This window comes from Hydractinia symbiolongicarpus, chromosome 6 (genome assembly GCF_029227915.1).
Source record: "Hydractinia symbiolongicarpus strain clone_291-10 chromosome 6, HSymV2.1, whole genome shotgun sequence".
Lineage (NCBI taxonomy): Eukaryota > Metazoa > Cnidaria > Hydrozoa > Anthoathecata > Hydractiniidae > Hydractinia > Hydractinia symbiolongicarpus.
The window spans coordinates 23,515,514-23,531,111 of NC_079880.1; the positions used below are offsets into that span (position 1 = coordinate 23,515,514).

The 15,598-nt window shown below is 34.2% G+C and overlaps 2 protein-coding genes across 2 annotated transcripts; one reads left to right on the forward strand and one right to left on the reverse strand.

Annotated features, from left to right (window-relative positions):
- Positions 1–437: 437 nt before the first annotated feature.
- Positions 438–8,452, forward strand: LOC130647690 (glycine amidinotransferase, mitochondrial-like). The gene is made up of 5 exons (XM_057453632.1): positions 438–768; positions 1,288–1,509; positions 1,611–1,748; positions 3,567–3,896; positions 6,012–8,452. Exons 1-5 carry the CDS (start codon positions 682–684, stop codon positions 6,135–6,137), a joined length of 903 nt encoding a protein of 300 aa, XP_057309615.1. The 5' UTR covers positions 438–681; the 3' UTR covers positions 6,138–8,452.
- A 4,969-nt stretch (positions 8,453–13,421) lies between these two features.
- On the reverse strand, positions 13,422–14,468 carry LOC130647738 (glycine amidinotransferase, mitochondrial-like). The gene has a single exon (XM_057453695.1). It carries the CDS (start codon positions 14,254–14,256, stop codon positions 13,921–13,923), a length of 336 nt encoding a protein of 111 aa, XP_057309678.1. The 5' UTR covers positions 14,257–14,468; the 3' UTR covers positions 13,422–13,920.
- Positions 14,469–15,598: the final 1,130 nt, after the last annotated feature.

Genomic DNA, 15,598 nt, shown 5'->3' on the forward strand with positions numbered 1-15,598 from the left:
TAAACATTTTAAATGATCATATGGGTGATTTTAATTGATTAATAAAGAATATGTGTCAAAAATGTGTTGCAACAACCTGCAGAGGATGGCAACACAATAAAACATTTAAAAAAAATGTTGCTAGCACAAAATTTGTTTAATTTTTTTTTTCCTGCAGCAAAATAGAATGGATTTGTTTTGTCCACGTGTTGCAGCAACAATTTTTTTGTACCTAAGAAATTGTTGCTTATGGGCCACAACGGGTCTTTTACATGCGAGTGCAATGTATCATGTTGCATTTCATGCACAGGAAAAGAATACCTCGTAACGCCCTAGCTTAAGAAACGATATGAGTTACAATTAATTGGCATATTTTTTATTGAAGCTGCAAAGTTGCTAAAAAGACTTATGCTTGCCATTTTTAATGCTTTTTTATAGCGACAAGCGACTTTCCTTGAATTTTAATGACTTTAATGACTTTTTAGTTAATTATTTCAGACTTCATCGTTTCGTCAATATTCAACTCCAGTGGTAAACTCTCACAATGACTGGGATCCTCTAGAAGAAGTTATTGTTGGTAGGGCAGACAATGCATGTATACCAGTACTTACACCAGAAGTAAAAGCTTGCACAGGTGAAACACAGTGGGACTACTTAAGAAAGCATGGCGGGCAAAAATACCCTCAGGAGTTAATCAATAAGATGAACGCGGAAGTCGAAATACTTTGTGATATTTTGCGCCAGGAGGGCGTTATTGTCAGACGCCCCGATATCGTCGATCATCAAAAAGTAAGAACCGTCATCGTTGCTTACATTGTCAGTCGCAGATTGTTTTTGTTTGTTTTGTTGTTGTTGTGTCATGGTATCATGTACTGTCGTGTATTATTCTTTATAGGTATCTATCGTTGCCTGTTGTTTTTTTGTGTTTTTGTTTTTTGTCTGTTTGTATCGTCTATTGTCGTTCATTTTTTTCTATGGAAATCTGAAGTTATCAGTTTGTTTAGTTTGTTGTTACCGTTGTTATCTGTCTCTTGTTTCTGTTGTCGTGTTTCTGTTTAGATCATCTGTTGTCGTATATGGTTAAGTCTTCCGTAATTTTTTGTTTCTATCGTCGATGTGTACATTTTTTTCTGTTTTTTTTGTTGCTGTCTGCTGTTGCTTCCTATGATTTTCTTTGGCAATGTGGATGTATGACAATTATAAATGCATGTTTCAGTTTATTCACCTCCATTGGCACCTGCTTTTGCCAGATGTTATATGCTGTTGTCGTCGCAAAGAAATACATAACAGATTGTTGTGCATTTTTAGGAATTTAGTACACCAGATTTTACTTCAATTGGATTGGAAGCAGCTATGCCTCGTGACTTTCTTTTAGCCGTCGGAAATGAATTAATTGAATCACCTATGGCATGGAGAAACCGTTTCTTTGAATATCGTGCATACCGAACATTAATAAAGGAATATTTTTCGAGAGGTGCTAAATGGACAACGGCACCAAAAGCTACTATGTCAGACGAGCTGTATGATCCAGTAAATATAATGATTTATTTCTTTAATTCTCGATAGATTTTGTTTGCTTAATCACCTTAATACATGACACCATAATACAACCATAAATTTTGCAGTATTAGGAATATCAAATAAAATCTACGAAGGACAGACATGAATTAGCAGCTCAGGGTAGATTTGTGACAACTGAATACGAGCCATGCTTCGATGCCGCTGATTTTATGAGAGTTGGAAAAGATATTTTCGTGCAAAGAAGCCAGGTATGGAAGTTATTTAAGTTTATTTTTAGTCATTTTTACTTGAAAGGGAGCCATTAAAGTACCAGTCTAATGAAACGGTACGGAAATCATAGTTGTCTTGTCAATAGAACCGCCTTAACAAGGTACAAAAATGTTTTACAAACCATTTTGTATTAATACTTTGAATTTAGTTAGATTTGCTGATACCAACTATTAACGATTCCTTGTGAAACAAAGAGGATCAGGGATTCAGTAGAATGAAAATATTATGTTGCAAACGAAAACATGCTAAAGCGAGAACTGAAATGTGGACTGCGATTCCACATATTTTGTTGTCATATAAATTTTTAACTCCCTCAAATTATGACTCGCCAGTCACTGTAAACTGTATAAATTAACTCGCCAGTTATAATTTGCTAATGAATATTAAATGTTCAGCTATTTTAAATTAGCAATTAGCAGTTAGGAAAGACTCCTTGGATCCACTTAGCAAGCAATGACTTCCTAAGTGGATTGTGGCTTCAATTTATAAACTAAAAATGCCAGTCAGAATAAACAACAACAATTTTTTCCGGATTAATACAAACCTCATTTTAGATAAGCACTATTTTGAAATGTTAAGCTGTTTAGATTCTTTCTTAAAACGCCCCAAATGTGTTTATTTTTTGGTATTTTTTGGAATTTTTTTACGTGAAATTCTCAATATCTCATCCCTTTTCGCGATTGTGAGGAAAAAATAAGTTTTTCCCCTAGTAATTCCTTATGACTTGGATAGGAATTTTTTTTTAAAAAAACAGAATAAAAAATACAGTTATTTCTTGTGAAATCTATCAATTATATAAATTCTTTATAACATGAAAAATCGAGCAAGATTCGTGATTGATAATTTTCCGTCCAAAATTTCTGTAACACGAATCAATTTTGCTATACAAACAGAAAGACCGACAAAATAGATAATAAAAACAGATTAATAAATTGTTTTATTGGATTTGCTTACTCTTCCAGCTTTTTTTAATCCCAATTATCCAGACTTTTATTCAAATCATTAGTTGGAGAAGGTGTTCACAAATTGATGTGGGTAAATTTCCATTTTTGAGGCCTGAAATATAGGCGCGTCACTTGGCCGGTGCGGTGCAGCCGGTAAACTGCAAACATTTTACTTTGTCGACCAGCACGTCCAGTAACCAAGATCAAAGGTGTGCTAGCTGTGCTTTCTACAATATCCTCATTCTGGAGGAACGCGCTCTACGACTCGGAAAAATAGGCCTGAAAAATCAGCAGCAAAATAGCACCATTTAAGATTTGGGACCTAACCAAGTGAGATCAGAAGTACTAAAACTGTGAACATTTAGAAGTGAGTGTGAGCTTTACCTCGTTTGCAGTGCGGTTACTTACATAGAAGCGGCTTTTCAATTGCTTGTGGTCATACGCGTCATTTTATTTCATTTCCCAACTTTCGTGATTTTGGTGTCCCTTTTTACAAGTTCCTAAATCTCACCTTTCTCACATACCATGATATTACTCTGCTCTTCGTAATATTTTCTATTAAAAATTTACCCTGCATTTCTAATCTTAAGTCCCACTTTTTCCGTATTCCACTTTTTCGTGATGTGGATTTTCATGGAACTTGATTATGAATTGCTTGTAAGCGGTTTAAGTTGTTTTCATTGCTATGTTTCGTGTATTTTACTCTCGTTATTGGGAATTCTTTTGCCATATTTGCGCGCATGCAGCTACTCCAACACACACTCCTGCGTTAACATTGTGGTAGGAGTCTACAGCAGAACTTTTTTGCTACAATGGCTTGTTTAATTTCTTTTATTACATGTTTTTTTTCAGGTGACAAATATGATGGGTATTGAATGGATGAGGCGCCATCTTGGTGAAAAGTATAACCTTCATGTTTTGTCCTTCTCGCCTCCAGGTAGCATGCATATTGACGCAACAATTAACACAGTTAGAGAAGGCTTAGTGATCGTTAACCCTGACAGGCCATGCAATGAGCTAGATATCTTTCAAAAAGCAGGCTGGAAAATAGTGGAAGCACCTAGACCTGCTAAACATGACTCGCATATTTTGCGGATAAGTAGCCCTTGGATAAGTATAAATGTGTTATTGTTGGATGACAAAAGAGTAATCGTGGAGAGTTCGGAAGTGCCAACACAGAAAGTATGTTTTCTACCTTTTTTAATAATTAGTCGTAAGCCAGTGGAAATTCTCAGGAATTAACCTGCCATTACTTTCCGTTAGCATCTTTGGGTATCATAATATAGACAGTAGTCTTGATTCGTGAAAGAATTCACGGGGTCGCCTGCCAGTAAATTATACACTCTGAAAGGAAACCAGAATAAAACTGCACCCAATCATTTTGCACAAAATATGGCTTTTATTACAAAGACTAGCTGGGGGACCCGCGTCAAAACGCCGGGTTAAGCCACAAGTAACTGTGTGAGCCAGTGTTTAGCGCCACATGAGCGATTTAGAATAACGCACTTTATAAAGCCGTAAACTGTGCAGCACATCCCGATGGAGCACTTTAGAACAGGTATGCAGTATGGCGAAAATCGAGTGAAATGTGTGAATAGTGTTTAGGCTGTAACATATTTTTCGAAAAATAATTTTGTCACAACTTTAGCTAAAAAAAGAAAATCACAGTTTACAAACAGTTAGCCAATATTATTTATTTTTGCGTTTCCTTGAATATTCAAAACTTAATCGTGACAGCGGACTGAGCTCTTAGTATATACAGTTCAACCGTGTGACCAATCCATAAAAGCGTAGTACCCTTTTTTAGAAAAACTTTATCACAGCTTCAGTTTAAATTAAATTATAGGAAACAGTCTGTTTTTTAACAGCAGGTGAATGGCTTAGTACAGGTAAACCGTGTTCCAAATGCATAGCTATGGGTGTAACACCCTTTTTCCAAGAAAAAAATTATCACAACTTCAGTTTAAATAAAAACACAGGTAACAGCCTGCCGTTACTCGTCTACCTAAAAAATCACACAGCGATTTTATTTTCTAGAATAAATTTTCATGTCAGTAATAAAAGGTTCAGCCACCTAAGTGCATTAAGCGTAAGGATTACTAATTAAGAAATTTGTTTTGTCAAACTTCATTTTACTACTTTCACTTTTTAGCCAGATGCAGCTAATAAAGAGCTAGCTAGATAGCCACAACTCCAACATAAAAATATACAATAATATAACAAACTGAATAAAAAATTTAAAACAATAGGAATAAATAAGAATAGCTATACCTAGCCAGCTGGCTTCAGCAGTATACTGCCTTGAGATCTACGTTTGTAGCTAAAATCATAAAACTGATTGGTTTAAGGTTTTACATGGTTAGAGAGCATGATGATATATTTATCTTAACATATAAAAACGCACAGACAATAAATATTCCTATAGATACAAAATATAGAGAAGAGTAGATCCGCAAACCTCATACCATAACTTTTCAATCAAAATGACCCTCGTGAGCTTAATTAATTAGCTTAATCAGGCATATCTCTTGTTTCTTCATAAACGCGTGCTCTAAGTCCAGTTGGAAGATAGCTATCCGAACTTTCAAATGTATTTCCAGAAATAATATTCTTTTTAAAATGCTGCAAATAAGTACTTCCTCTATATTTCTATTTTTATTTATATTTATTTCTATTTTTATTTATAATTTAATAATTGCCGCAAATAATCACGAGTTGTTCAATATTTCTGTTTCAAGGTTATTTACTTAGGAAAATAAAGAAGACTGCTGAAATTGCAGTCAACTTATCTCTTTCATATAGGGATAGGTAAACCTAAAGGGAGGGGGGTTTCCACGAAGCGAATTGGACGGTGAATTCGCCGGCGAATTGTATCTGTGCGTGCGTAGTTTTGTTTGTTTTGATTTTGCTTCAAAAAATTTGCTTTGACGTAAAGTTTCTAAACAGTTTCTAATCTTTAGCGGCGAAATATTTCCCTCTAAACTTTTAACCAATTAAAACGCAATATTCAGTGTTTATTTAAAAAAAATAATTATTGAAAAGAAATTAACATGAGTGTTTACATTCAGTATTTTAAATTCATCTCATACTTTTTGTTTCTCGTGGAAATCAAAAAGATGTTTCGCTTCGTACAAAATATAAAATTCGAATTTTGCGAGAATTAATGTTCGCCAACACCGAGTTGCGCAAAAACCCACGATTTTCAGAAAATTGTTTCCATTAAGGTACCAATTGTATAATGATGTAAAGAAAATGCATATGAGTAAGCCAATGATTTAGTACTACTTCTCTTTACAGATGTTTGAATCACTTGGTTTTACCTGCATTAAAGTAAATATGGAGCATGCTAATGTCCTAGGAGGAAGTTTTCACTGCTGGACATGTGACGTAAGAAGAACAGGAGAATTGAAGAGTTATTTTTAGATTCGTCATTTTTTTTTGACTTATTTAACATACCAGTTAATTAAAAAAGATATGGAGTGAGAGATGAGTGTTTTTTTTCATATGTCAAGGATTTTCTGTTTACATTTATAACATATGTAACATTTCTGTTCCAGTGTAAGATAAATTGTGTCATTTATTTTGGTGTTTTTTTCTTTATCTCTTACATAACTTGGGTACCATTGCAATTGCGACAGTTAAAAAAATTTTGTAGCCATAATGGTCATGAACTTCTAAAAAAACTGTGGCTTTTTTAATGGTGACCAAGCACGTAGTATTGTATGCTGCGCTTAATATCCAGGTCTTGATTAAAATTAGCTTGTTTGCTGTTAACATAAGCCTTTTCCAATGCAACAAAGGACTCCAATGAGGAAATAAAAGTGTGCCAAAGTAGGGACTTGAAATCGCCAAAAACAATGTCGACTCTAAGTGAGATTTCGGAGGTGACGAAAATTTAGGCTATAGCGTCTTCGTTTTTCTTTAATTTTTTGCACATCATACAGTTTTGATATGTTGTGCAAAATATTTTACTTTCGACAGCATTTTCTGCTGCAGAGTATGCTACCCAAGAATCTTTCATAAAAAAATTCTTATTGTTGAAAAATATGAATGCTTTGTGCTTCCCATGTGCCAAATCTTTCTGAAAAAACATGCATTAGCATTTTGTGATTTAAACTCTCATTTTAAAGGTGCATAAACATATAAAAATGCGGTAAAACTCTATTATAAAGTTCAATGACATCTTCATGTGCACACATAACACCTTCTCACCATCTTTTAAATCTTTTTTCAAAGCATGTAATTTAACACCCTTGCAATCAAATCTTGTTCAACAGAAGCAGATTGACCAGGTAACAAATTAGTAACAATTTCTGCCCATTCTGGGTTCAAGTTAAAGTTAAGGTAATCCACCAGTCCTTGTTAGGACTCTGTTCGAAGCTTGTTTTGATTTCGACACATAAAGGCCCTTGGCCTTACAACTGGGTAAGCCTATGTCTAACTACAGTTGCATGCTTCCTGACATGGGCCATTTTTTGGTCTCAAGTAGGCTCATCGCTAGGTAATAAAATGAGAGACATCATCACAATCAATATTGCACAATATATAAGGATTTTGCGGCAAAGATTAACATATATCCCAAAACTGGGAGGTCTATAGCCTGCTGGTGGTCTAAAGTTTGCCGACGAAAAAGCAAAACTAAATTCATTACTATATACCCTAATATACTTTTTTACTTGAGAAGAATTGCTGCTTAATAACTCAAGTACTTCAGTAGAAAATTCTATTAAGGCAGGGACATTGTGACAACACTTAAAATAGCTGTGATTATTAAATTTATTCCATAAAATTCACATACAATATTAAAAGGTTTGCTCTACGCCGGGCATTTTCTAGTGCAACATTTTCAGTCACACGTCTTACATTTTGTCACGAAGCAGTGTCTTCCCTACGTTGGTTAGCCTCTTTTACAGTCTTATCCTTCCATTACCTTGTGAAACTAATGTTGCCTTTGCTTATTAATTAATTTTTTACTTCAATAATATTTTTAACAGGTTTCAATTATCAGTTAAAGAAGCTTCTTTCTATAAAGTCCTGTTTGTTAATAAATATCAAAAGTTAAAAACATTATTTATTATGTGTACATTATAAACACAGTTAAAAATATTAGAAATCACAAACAAAAGAGAGAACCACAAAAACAAAATGAAAAAAAACGCACTGGTGTCAAATGGAAAAAGACAAGAATTAGGGACATAGCACAATTGACATACCGAACTGATAGGTATATAAAAAACTACTAAAAACTCAAATTTTAACTCATACAAAAAAATCTTTAACTTAACGGTAAAGTCTTTTGTGTCAATTTCTGAACGTATATCAAGCGGAAGTTTATTATGTTATAACAATCACCTCAAAATACTCTTCAAAATTAGGAACGTTGCCTATTAAACATTTATGCACGGTGGTACAGAGCTTTCTCATCTGATAATTATGAATTGCTGCAGTGTTAGTGCTGTATCGGAGAATACTATGTGCTCTGCTGTCTAGTTACTTCAACATATGCATTCTGTATGGCTAGTGGAAGTAATTTGTAAATGAACATTATGTTTTGCTCGGTTCGATCATAGCCTGGTAGATACACAGTGGTGCGGTAGCTATTAGATGAGATCTAATTTTACGTAACAGTCGAAGTCTCCCATATATTTTCTTGTGTACAGACTTTAAATGATTAACCAGAGTTACTTATAAATCCAGGTTGATTCTAAATACTTGTATCTTTCAGTATTGTTAAATTTATCTAGGCGATACAAAATGCTGATGTTTTGGTTTTGTCTTGTAAGTCGTGATTGTGTCCCAAAAAGCATGACATCTGTTTTTCCTTGTTTAAGGTTCAAGATTAGCGCATTTTCTTCTAACCAGTCCGATAAATTCTTTGAGCCATTGGTGAGTGCATGTTCGATTGAAGAGATATTGTTAAAATGAAAAATAAAAAATAGTAAATGAGTATGGCGTCGGCGTGCATTATAATTTCAAAGCTCTTTAGTTACTTTTCAGTCTGTTAAAATAGAGTAAAAAAAGCAGCGGATCCAGTATTAATCCTTGAGGGACGCCACAAAATACGGTTGACTCGAACATAGGTGATGTTGTAGGAAACGTGCTGCCAACGGCTAAACAAGTAATCAGTAAAAAATTGCTTTTCATGATCGAGAATGCCATAATTCAGGAGTTTATTCAGAATGGCGGTATGACTTATTGTATCGAAAGCCATGCTAAGATTGATAAAAATGGCGTTAGTTAGTTGTGATTTATTCATTGCTTTGTGAATGTCATTTAAGAACAAAGTTGCAGGAGTTTCAGTTGATCTATGCTTACGGAACCCAAACTGTTTTGATGACAAAAGATTATTTGATTCCATGTATTTTGAAAGTTGTTGATGAACACATTTCTCGAGTATCTTTTATATGATTGGTAACACCTTGATTGGCCGATAGAATCACAATTAATTTTGCAAATTTTACGAAAACCGATCCCACAAAATAAAATTATTGTTCTCTTGCTTTAGCCGGTAGAACTTTAAGATGGACTTCTTCTTTATCTCCGTTTTTACTACCGAGACCACCGAAGCACGGAAGAATACCAGTCTAGTGTAGCGGTACGTGAATTATTAGTTTGTTGAGTGCTGAAAACAGAACTAACTTGTTGAACGGTACAAAAGGTACAAAACCAAAAAAAAACCCTATTATTTTAGCAAGTAAATGATTTTCCATTATTATTTTATGCTTAGTTGGTTTCGCCAATTTCATCAAGCTACAATAGTCGTTTGTTATCTTTTTTTTTTTTTTTGTGATGTGAAATTTAATAAAGCTTACGAGGAGTTTTAACAGGCTAAAATTCTGTTTAAAAAACGAAATAAATCCAAAATAGTTGGTTTTATTGACTTTTACGTTTCATCTAGGTTTCATAAAAGCTTAAACTCATTTTTTTATTGAAGATATTATTTCGGTTTGTCTGTTCAGTATTCATATTACTGTGGAAAGTTTATCATTTCTTGAACATGATAGTTTAGTAGGCGACGTTTCGGGAGATCCTTCTCCCATTTTTTTATTTACGTATTTTTTATCGTCGCTTGGTGTGCTAGTTAAAATAATTAATTATTAATCACAACATACTGTAACTTGTATTTTTGGGACGATTTTTTCTGCACTTAAGTGCTTAACATGACGTTTACCCTTTTTTTACTGTGTCTGTGCTGAGGTCACCGACTAATCTCTTTGATAATAAATGTATTCTGTGTGTTCAAAATGTTTGCGCGCAGCTTTATCTTTTGAATTCAAGCAGAGCCCAAGGTTTTTAGTTTTCGACCCAGCTTTTGTTTGAAGAAAATAACAGAAATAAACAAGGAGACGAGCAAAGTGGAAGCAAGTGAATGAAGAGGTAAATTTCTGAATTAAGGAAGCTTCTCATTTAGTTGGTCTGAGTACTTTGTTCTGTTTGCTACTTGTGAGAAAACATGTTTACTTTGTTTGCTTGTTCTGAGAGCACTCTCGTGGTTAGCCAGATCACTTAGTTGCCTTTTATTTTGTTCTAATTTTTGTTAATTGTTTACAAAGGAACACGTAGCTATTTTTGAATATTTTTCCTCTACCCATTTTCTATTTCAGCATAGCTATTTCCCACCTGCAATTGTAAATAATAATGTTTAATTTTAAGCGCATAACTATGCACATTGTCTTTCTGGCCTACGAAATGATGCAGATGTTAATAGTCCTCATCTTGAATAACAAAGGCAACATCATGATTCACCAGGTAATTGAAATATTCTCAACGAGGTTAGGGAAGAAAATGCTCTGCAATTAAATGTAAGACGTGCTAATAAAATGTTGGACTGGCAAATGCCCGGTGTAGATCAGACATTTTGCGTCATCAAACTAGGCCTCCACAATGTTTAATTTTTTCTCGACATAGTGATAAGATTATGTTTCCTCCTTTAAATTCTGCAGGTGATTTTAATATTGCATGTCAATTTAATGGATTAAGTTTAATAATGAAAACTATTTTAAGTGTTGTCACAATGTCCCTGCCTTAATAGAGTTTTCTACTGAAGTACGTGAATTATCAAGCAGCAACTCTTCTCAAGTAAAAAAGTATATTAGGGTATACAATAATGGATTTAGTTTTGCTTTTTCGTCGGCAACCTTTAGACCACCAGCAGGCTATGGACCTCCAAGTCTTAGGATATATGTAAAACAATCTTTGCCGAAAATTCCTTATATATTGTGAAATATTAATCTCATTTTTATGATGTCCCTCATTTTATTACCTCGTGGTGAGCCTAGTTGAGACCAAAAATGGCCCATGTTAAGGAGCATGCAACTGTAGATAGTAATAGGCTTACCCAGTTAGAATGAATGCCCTTCATTTAGCAAAGGAATTGTTTTAGCCATTCTTAGTAGGCGCATATGTTAAAGGTAAAGGCTTATTATTTATTCGTCGAAATCAAAACCAGCTTCGAGCGAGTCCTAACAAGGACTTATGGATTACCTGGAAAATACTGCACATCAACGTAACGTGCAGGTAGTATTGTTGTCTTGCCTCCTACCTTTTCTAGCTCACCGCGTAACATACATCAGATGTACCTTGATGCAATTGCATCGGTTTCAAAGAAAGGTTACCAAGATTTTACTTATCTTCTACTTGAAACCCAAAATAAGCCAAAAACTGTTACTAATTTGTTACCTGGTCAATCTGCTTCTGATAGACCAGATTTCGTTGCAAGGGTGTTTAAATTACATGCTTTAAAAAAAGATTTAAAAGATGATGAGAAGGTGTTATGTGTGCACATGTAGATGTCATTGAACTTTATAAAAGAGTTTTACCGCATGTTCATATGTTTCATATGCATCTGCACAACAAGTTTAAATCATGAAATGCTGATCCAGGCTTTTTCAGGACATGCGCATCACAAGGCACAAGTCAATCATTTTTTCAAGCGATAGGATTTTTTACTTTTTATTATAAAAGATTATTGATTGGTATCTTTTGCTGTAGAAAACGCTGTCGAAAGTAAAATGTCGAAAATAAAATTATTTTTGCACAACATGTCATAACTGTATGATGTGCAAAAAATGTAAAAAAATACTTAAACGCTATAAAAAGTTGATCCAAGTTTTCTTCACCTCCGAAACCTCACTTAGAGTCAGCTTTTTTTGGGGCGATTTTGAGTCCCTACTTTCATACATTTTTATTTCTCCATTGGAGTCATTTGTTGCATTTGAAAAGGCTTATGTTACTAACAAGCAAGCTAACTTTAATCAAGAGCTGGACATTATAATGTAGCACAACATACAGTACTACGCGCTTGGTTGGCATTAAAAAATTCTATCCCTTTTTTTAAAATTTCATGACCATCATGGCTACCAAAGATGTTTTCCAAAGAATAGGATAATAACTGCCGTAATTACAATGGTAGCCAAGTTAGGTAAAAGATTAAGAAAAAAACACTGAAGTAAATGGCACAATTTATGCTATACTAGGGCGCATAAAAGCATAAACGTAACATATTTATAAGTATAAACAGAAAATCTTTGACATAGGAAAAAACACTCATCTATCACTCCATCTCTTCTTTAATTATCTGGCATGTTAAATAGGTCAAAAAAATAATGAAGAATCTTAAAAATAACTCTTTAATTCTCCTGTTTTTCTTACATCGCATGTCCAGCAGTGAAAACTTCCTCCTAGGACATTAGCATGCTCCATCTTTACTTTAATGCAGGTGAAACCAAGCGATTCAAACATCTGTAAAAGAAGTAGTGCTAAATCATTCGCTTACTCATTTGCAATTTCTTTACACATTATGAAATTGGTACATTAACTGGTACATTTTCTGAATTTAGTGGGTTTTTGCAAATTTATAATAATTTTATAATACATTCAGTATTTTAAACTTAAACACTGGTATGGGTATTGAAACAAGGCAGTTATGTTGAATTCTTTTCAGTAATAAATTTTTCTAAGAACAAACACTAAAATTTGCGTTCTAATTGGTGAAAAGTTTAGAACGAAGCATTTTGCCAATAAAAATTAAAAAATGTTTGGCTACTTCAAAGAAAATTTTTTGAAAGAAAATCAAAACAAACAAAACTACGCACACATAGATACAATTCGCCCGGCGAATTCACCGTAAAGAGAAGTAAAGAAATATGAAGGAAGTATTTATTTGCATCATTCCAAAAATAAAATCATTTCTGGAAGTACTGTTGAAAGTTCGGATTGCTACCTTCCCAGTGGACTTACGTGTTTTGAGCAAACAAAAGATATGCTTGAAGGTGGTTTAAAATAATTCGAAATTAAACAGATTAATTTAGAAAAAAAAGCTCACGAGGCCATTTTGGTTAGGAAGTGATGGTTTGAGGTTTGAAGGTTTCCTCTTCTCTTCTAAATAATTTGTATCTATAGGGATATTTATTTGCTGTATGTTTTAAAATGTTAAGATGAATATACTTTTGAATATACATCACACTTTTTAGCCATGTAGAAATCTTATACAAACTAATTTAAAGATTTTACCTAAAAACGTAGATTTGGAGGCAGTATCCTCCTGAAACCAGCTGGCTAGGTATAGCTATTCTTATTTATTCCTATTGTTTTTTTTTTATTTTTTATTCATTTTGTTATGTTATTATTCGGGCCACATAGTTCAACTGTATATACTAAGCGCTGAAAATGCTGTCACGTTTTAAACATTCACGGAAAATGATTTCGCAAAATAAATAAAATTGGCTAACTGATTGTAAACTGTAATTATTTTTTTTAGGTAAATTTGTTAGAAAAAACAAAAATTTCAAGTTACACTCCAAATACTATTCACACGCTTTACTCGATTTTCGACATACTGTATACCTGTTTGAAATTGCTCCACCTTGATGTGCTACCCAGTTTACAGCTTTATGAAGCGCTTTATTGCTAAACGCACATTGTGGCGTTAAACACTGGGGCACACAGTTACTTGTGGTTTGATCCGGCGTTAATAACCGCCATATTTTGTGCATTCAAAATGGCTGCGCGCAGCTTTAATCCGGTTTCCTTGCAGAGTAGATAATATGCAGACGACGACCCCGTGGTTTCTTCCACAGGATAATGACTATATTATAACATATTAATGACGATATAATAATACCCAACTTTCCGTCTGTCAGGCAAAGATAGTAATGGAAAGTAGTGGCAGGCCAATTCATGTGGATTTCCACGAGCTTATGACTAGTTAGGATAGAAAACATACTTTTTGTATTGGTAATTCAGAACTCTCCACGATTACTCTTTTGTCATCCAGTAACACATTTATACTTAACCAACTGGTACTTATCCGCAAAACATGCGAAGTAGGCTTAGCAGGTCTAGGTGCTTCCACTATTTTCCAGCCTGCTTTTTGAAAAATATCTAGCTCATTGCACGGTCTGTTAGGGTTAACAATAAGTAAGCCTTCTCTTACTGCAGTAAATGATACGTCAATATGCATGCTATTGGGAGGCGAGAAGGTCAAAACATGAAGGTTATACTTTTCACCAAGATGGCGCCTCATCCATTCAATACCCATCATATTTGTCACCTGAAAAAAACATGTAATAAAAAGTAATTAAACCAGCTACTGCGGACTCCTGCTATTGCTATTGCTGCAGGAAGTTCTTCTGCGGACGCCTGCTGGAAAGTTGACTCAGGAGTGTGTATTGGAGTAGTTCTGAATGGTTGCAATTATAAGGAAAGAATTTGCAGTTACAAAAGTAAATTTGAATAGCATAAAGACCAATAAAAACAATTTATTTTTTATTTAGTTCAAATTTTAGTTTCAAAACAAAATTCAGCTTCAGTTGAAACTGATAACAAATAAATTAAAATCTAGCTTCAAAAAAATTGAAATCACGAAAAGTGGCATACGGAAAAGGTGAGACTTAAGATTGGGAGTGCAGGACAAATTTATTATAGAAAATATTTCGAAGACCAGAAGTAATATCTCGGCATGTGGGAAAGGTGAGATTTAGGGTTTTTACTCTTCCTAACCTAATTGTAGAAAGAGACCCCAAATTTTGGAACATTTCACCACTCATTTCGATTTAACAACCCCCTGCCCCTCAGCCTATTATAAAAAAAATCGGATAATTCACACCATTTCTTTGATTAGAACCACACATCATTTGAAGACAGTATTTAGTACAGCTGGGAAATGGAATAAAATGACGCGTATAACCTTAATCAATTGAGAAAATCGCTTCTATGTAAGTATCTAGCACTTGGCAAACTCACTTCTAAATTTTCTCAGCGATTTAGTGCTTCTGATCTTATTTGTTAGGTCCAAAATCCTAAATGGTGCTAATTGTTGGTGCTAATTATTCGGATATTTATTCCCAGGTCCTAGATCGCATTGCTCCATAATGCGGATGTTGTGAAAAACAAAGCTAGCGTACCCATGATGTTGCTTACTCCGCCTACACCCCTGGCAAAGTAAAACGTTTGTATTTTACTGGCTGCACCGCACTGGCCAAGTGACGCGCCTATATTTCAGGCCTCAAAAATGGAAATTTACCCATATCAGTTTGTGAACGCCTTCTCCAACTAATGATTTGAATAAAAGTATGGATAATTGGAATTAAAAAGCTGAAAGAGTAAGCAAATCCAATAAAACAATTTATTAGTCTTTTTCCCTTATCTATATATAGTCGGTCTCTCCGTTTGTAAAGCAAAATTTGGTTGTGTTACAAAAACACAAAATGCGATATATAAACGACGGGCGAACCTGTGGATTTATGAACAGGCTACTTATAATCCCCCTAATTTGTCTGTGTGCTCGTGCTACAGGAACGCAAAAGGACAGATTAATACAAATGGTTTGCAAAACAGTTTTTTGTTAAGGTGGTTTTATTCACAACACTCGACAACTACATTCG

Excerpts from the sequence above, each read along its gene's own strand:
- LOC130647690 (XM_057453632.1), top strand. The coding sequence starts at position 682 with ATGAACGCGGAAGTCGAAATACTTTGTGATATTTTGCGCCAGGAGGGC. Across the intron at positions 769-1,287 it reads ATATCGTCGATCATCAAAAA|GAATTTAGTACACCAGATTT; the intron begins GTAAGAACCGTC and ends GTGCATTTTTAG. Across the intron at positions 1,510-1,610 it reads CAGACGAGCTGTATGATCCA|GAATATCAAATAAAATCTAC; the intron begins GTAAATATAATG and ends TTGCAGTATTAG.
- LOC130647738 (XM_057453695.1), bottom strand. The coding sequence starts at position 14,256 with ATGATGGGTATTGAATGGATGAGGCGCCATCTTGGTGAAAAGTATAAC.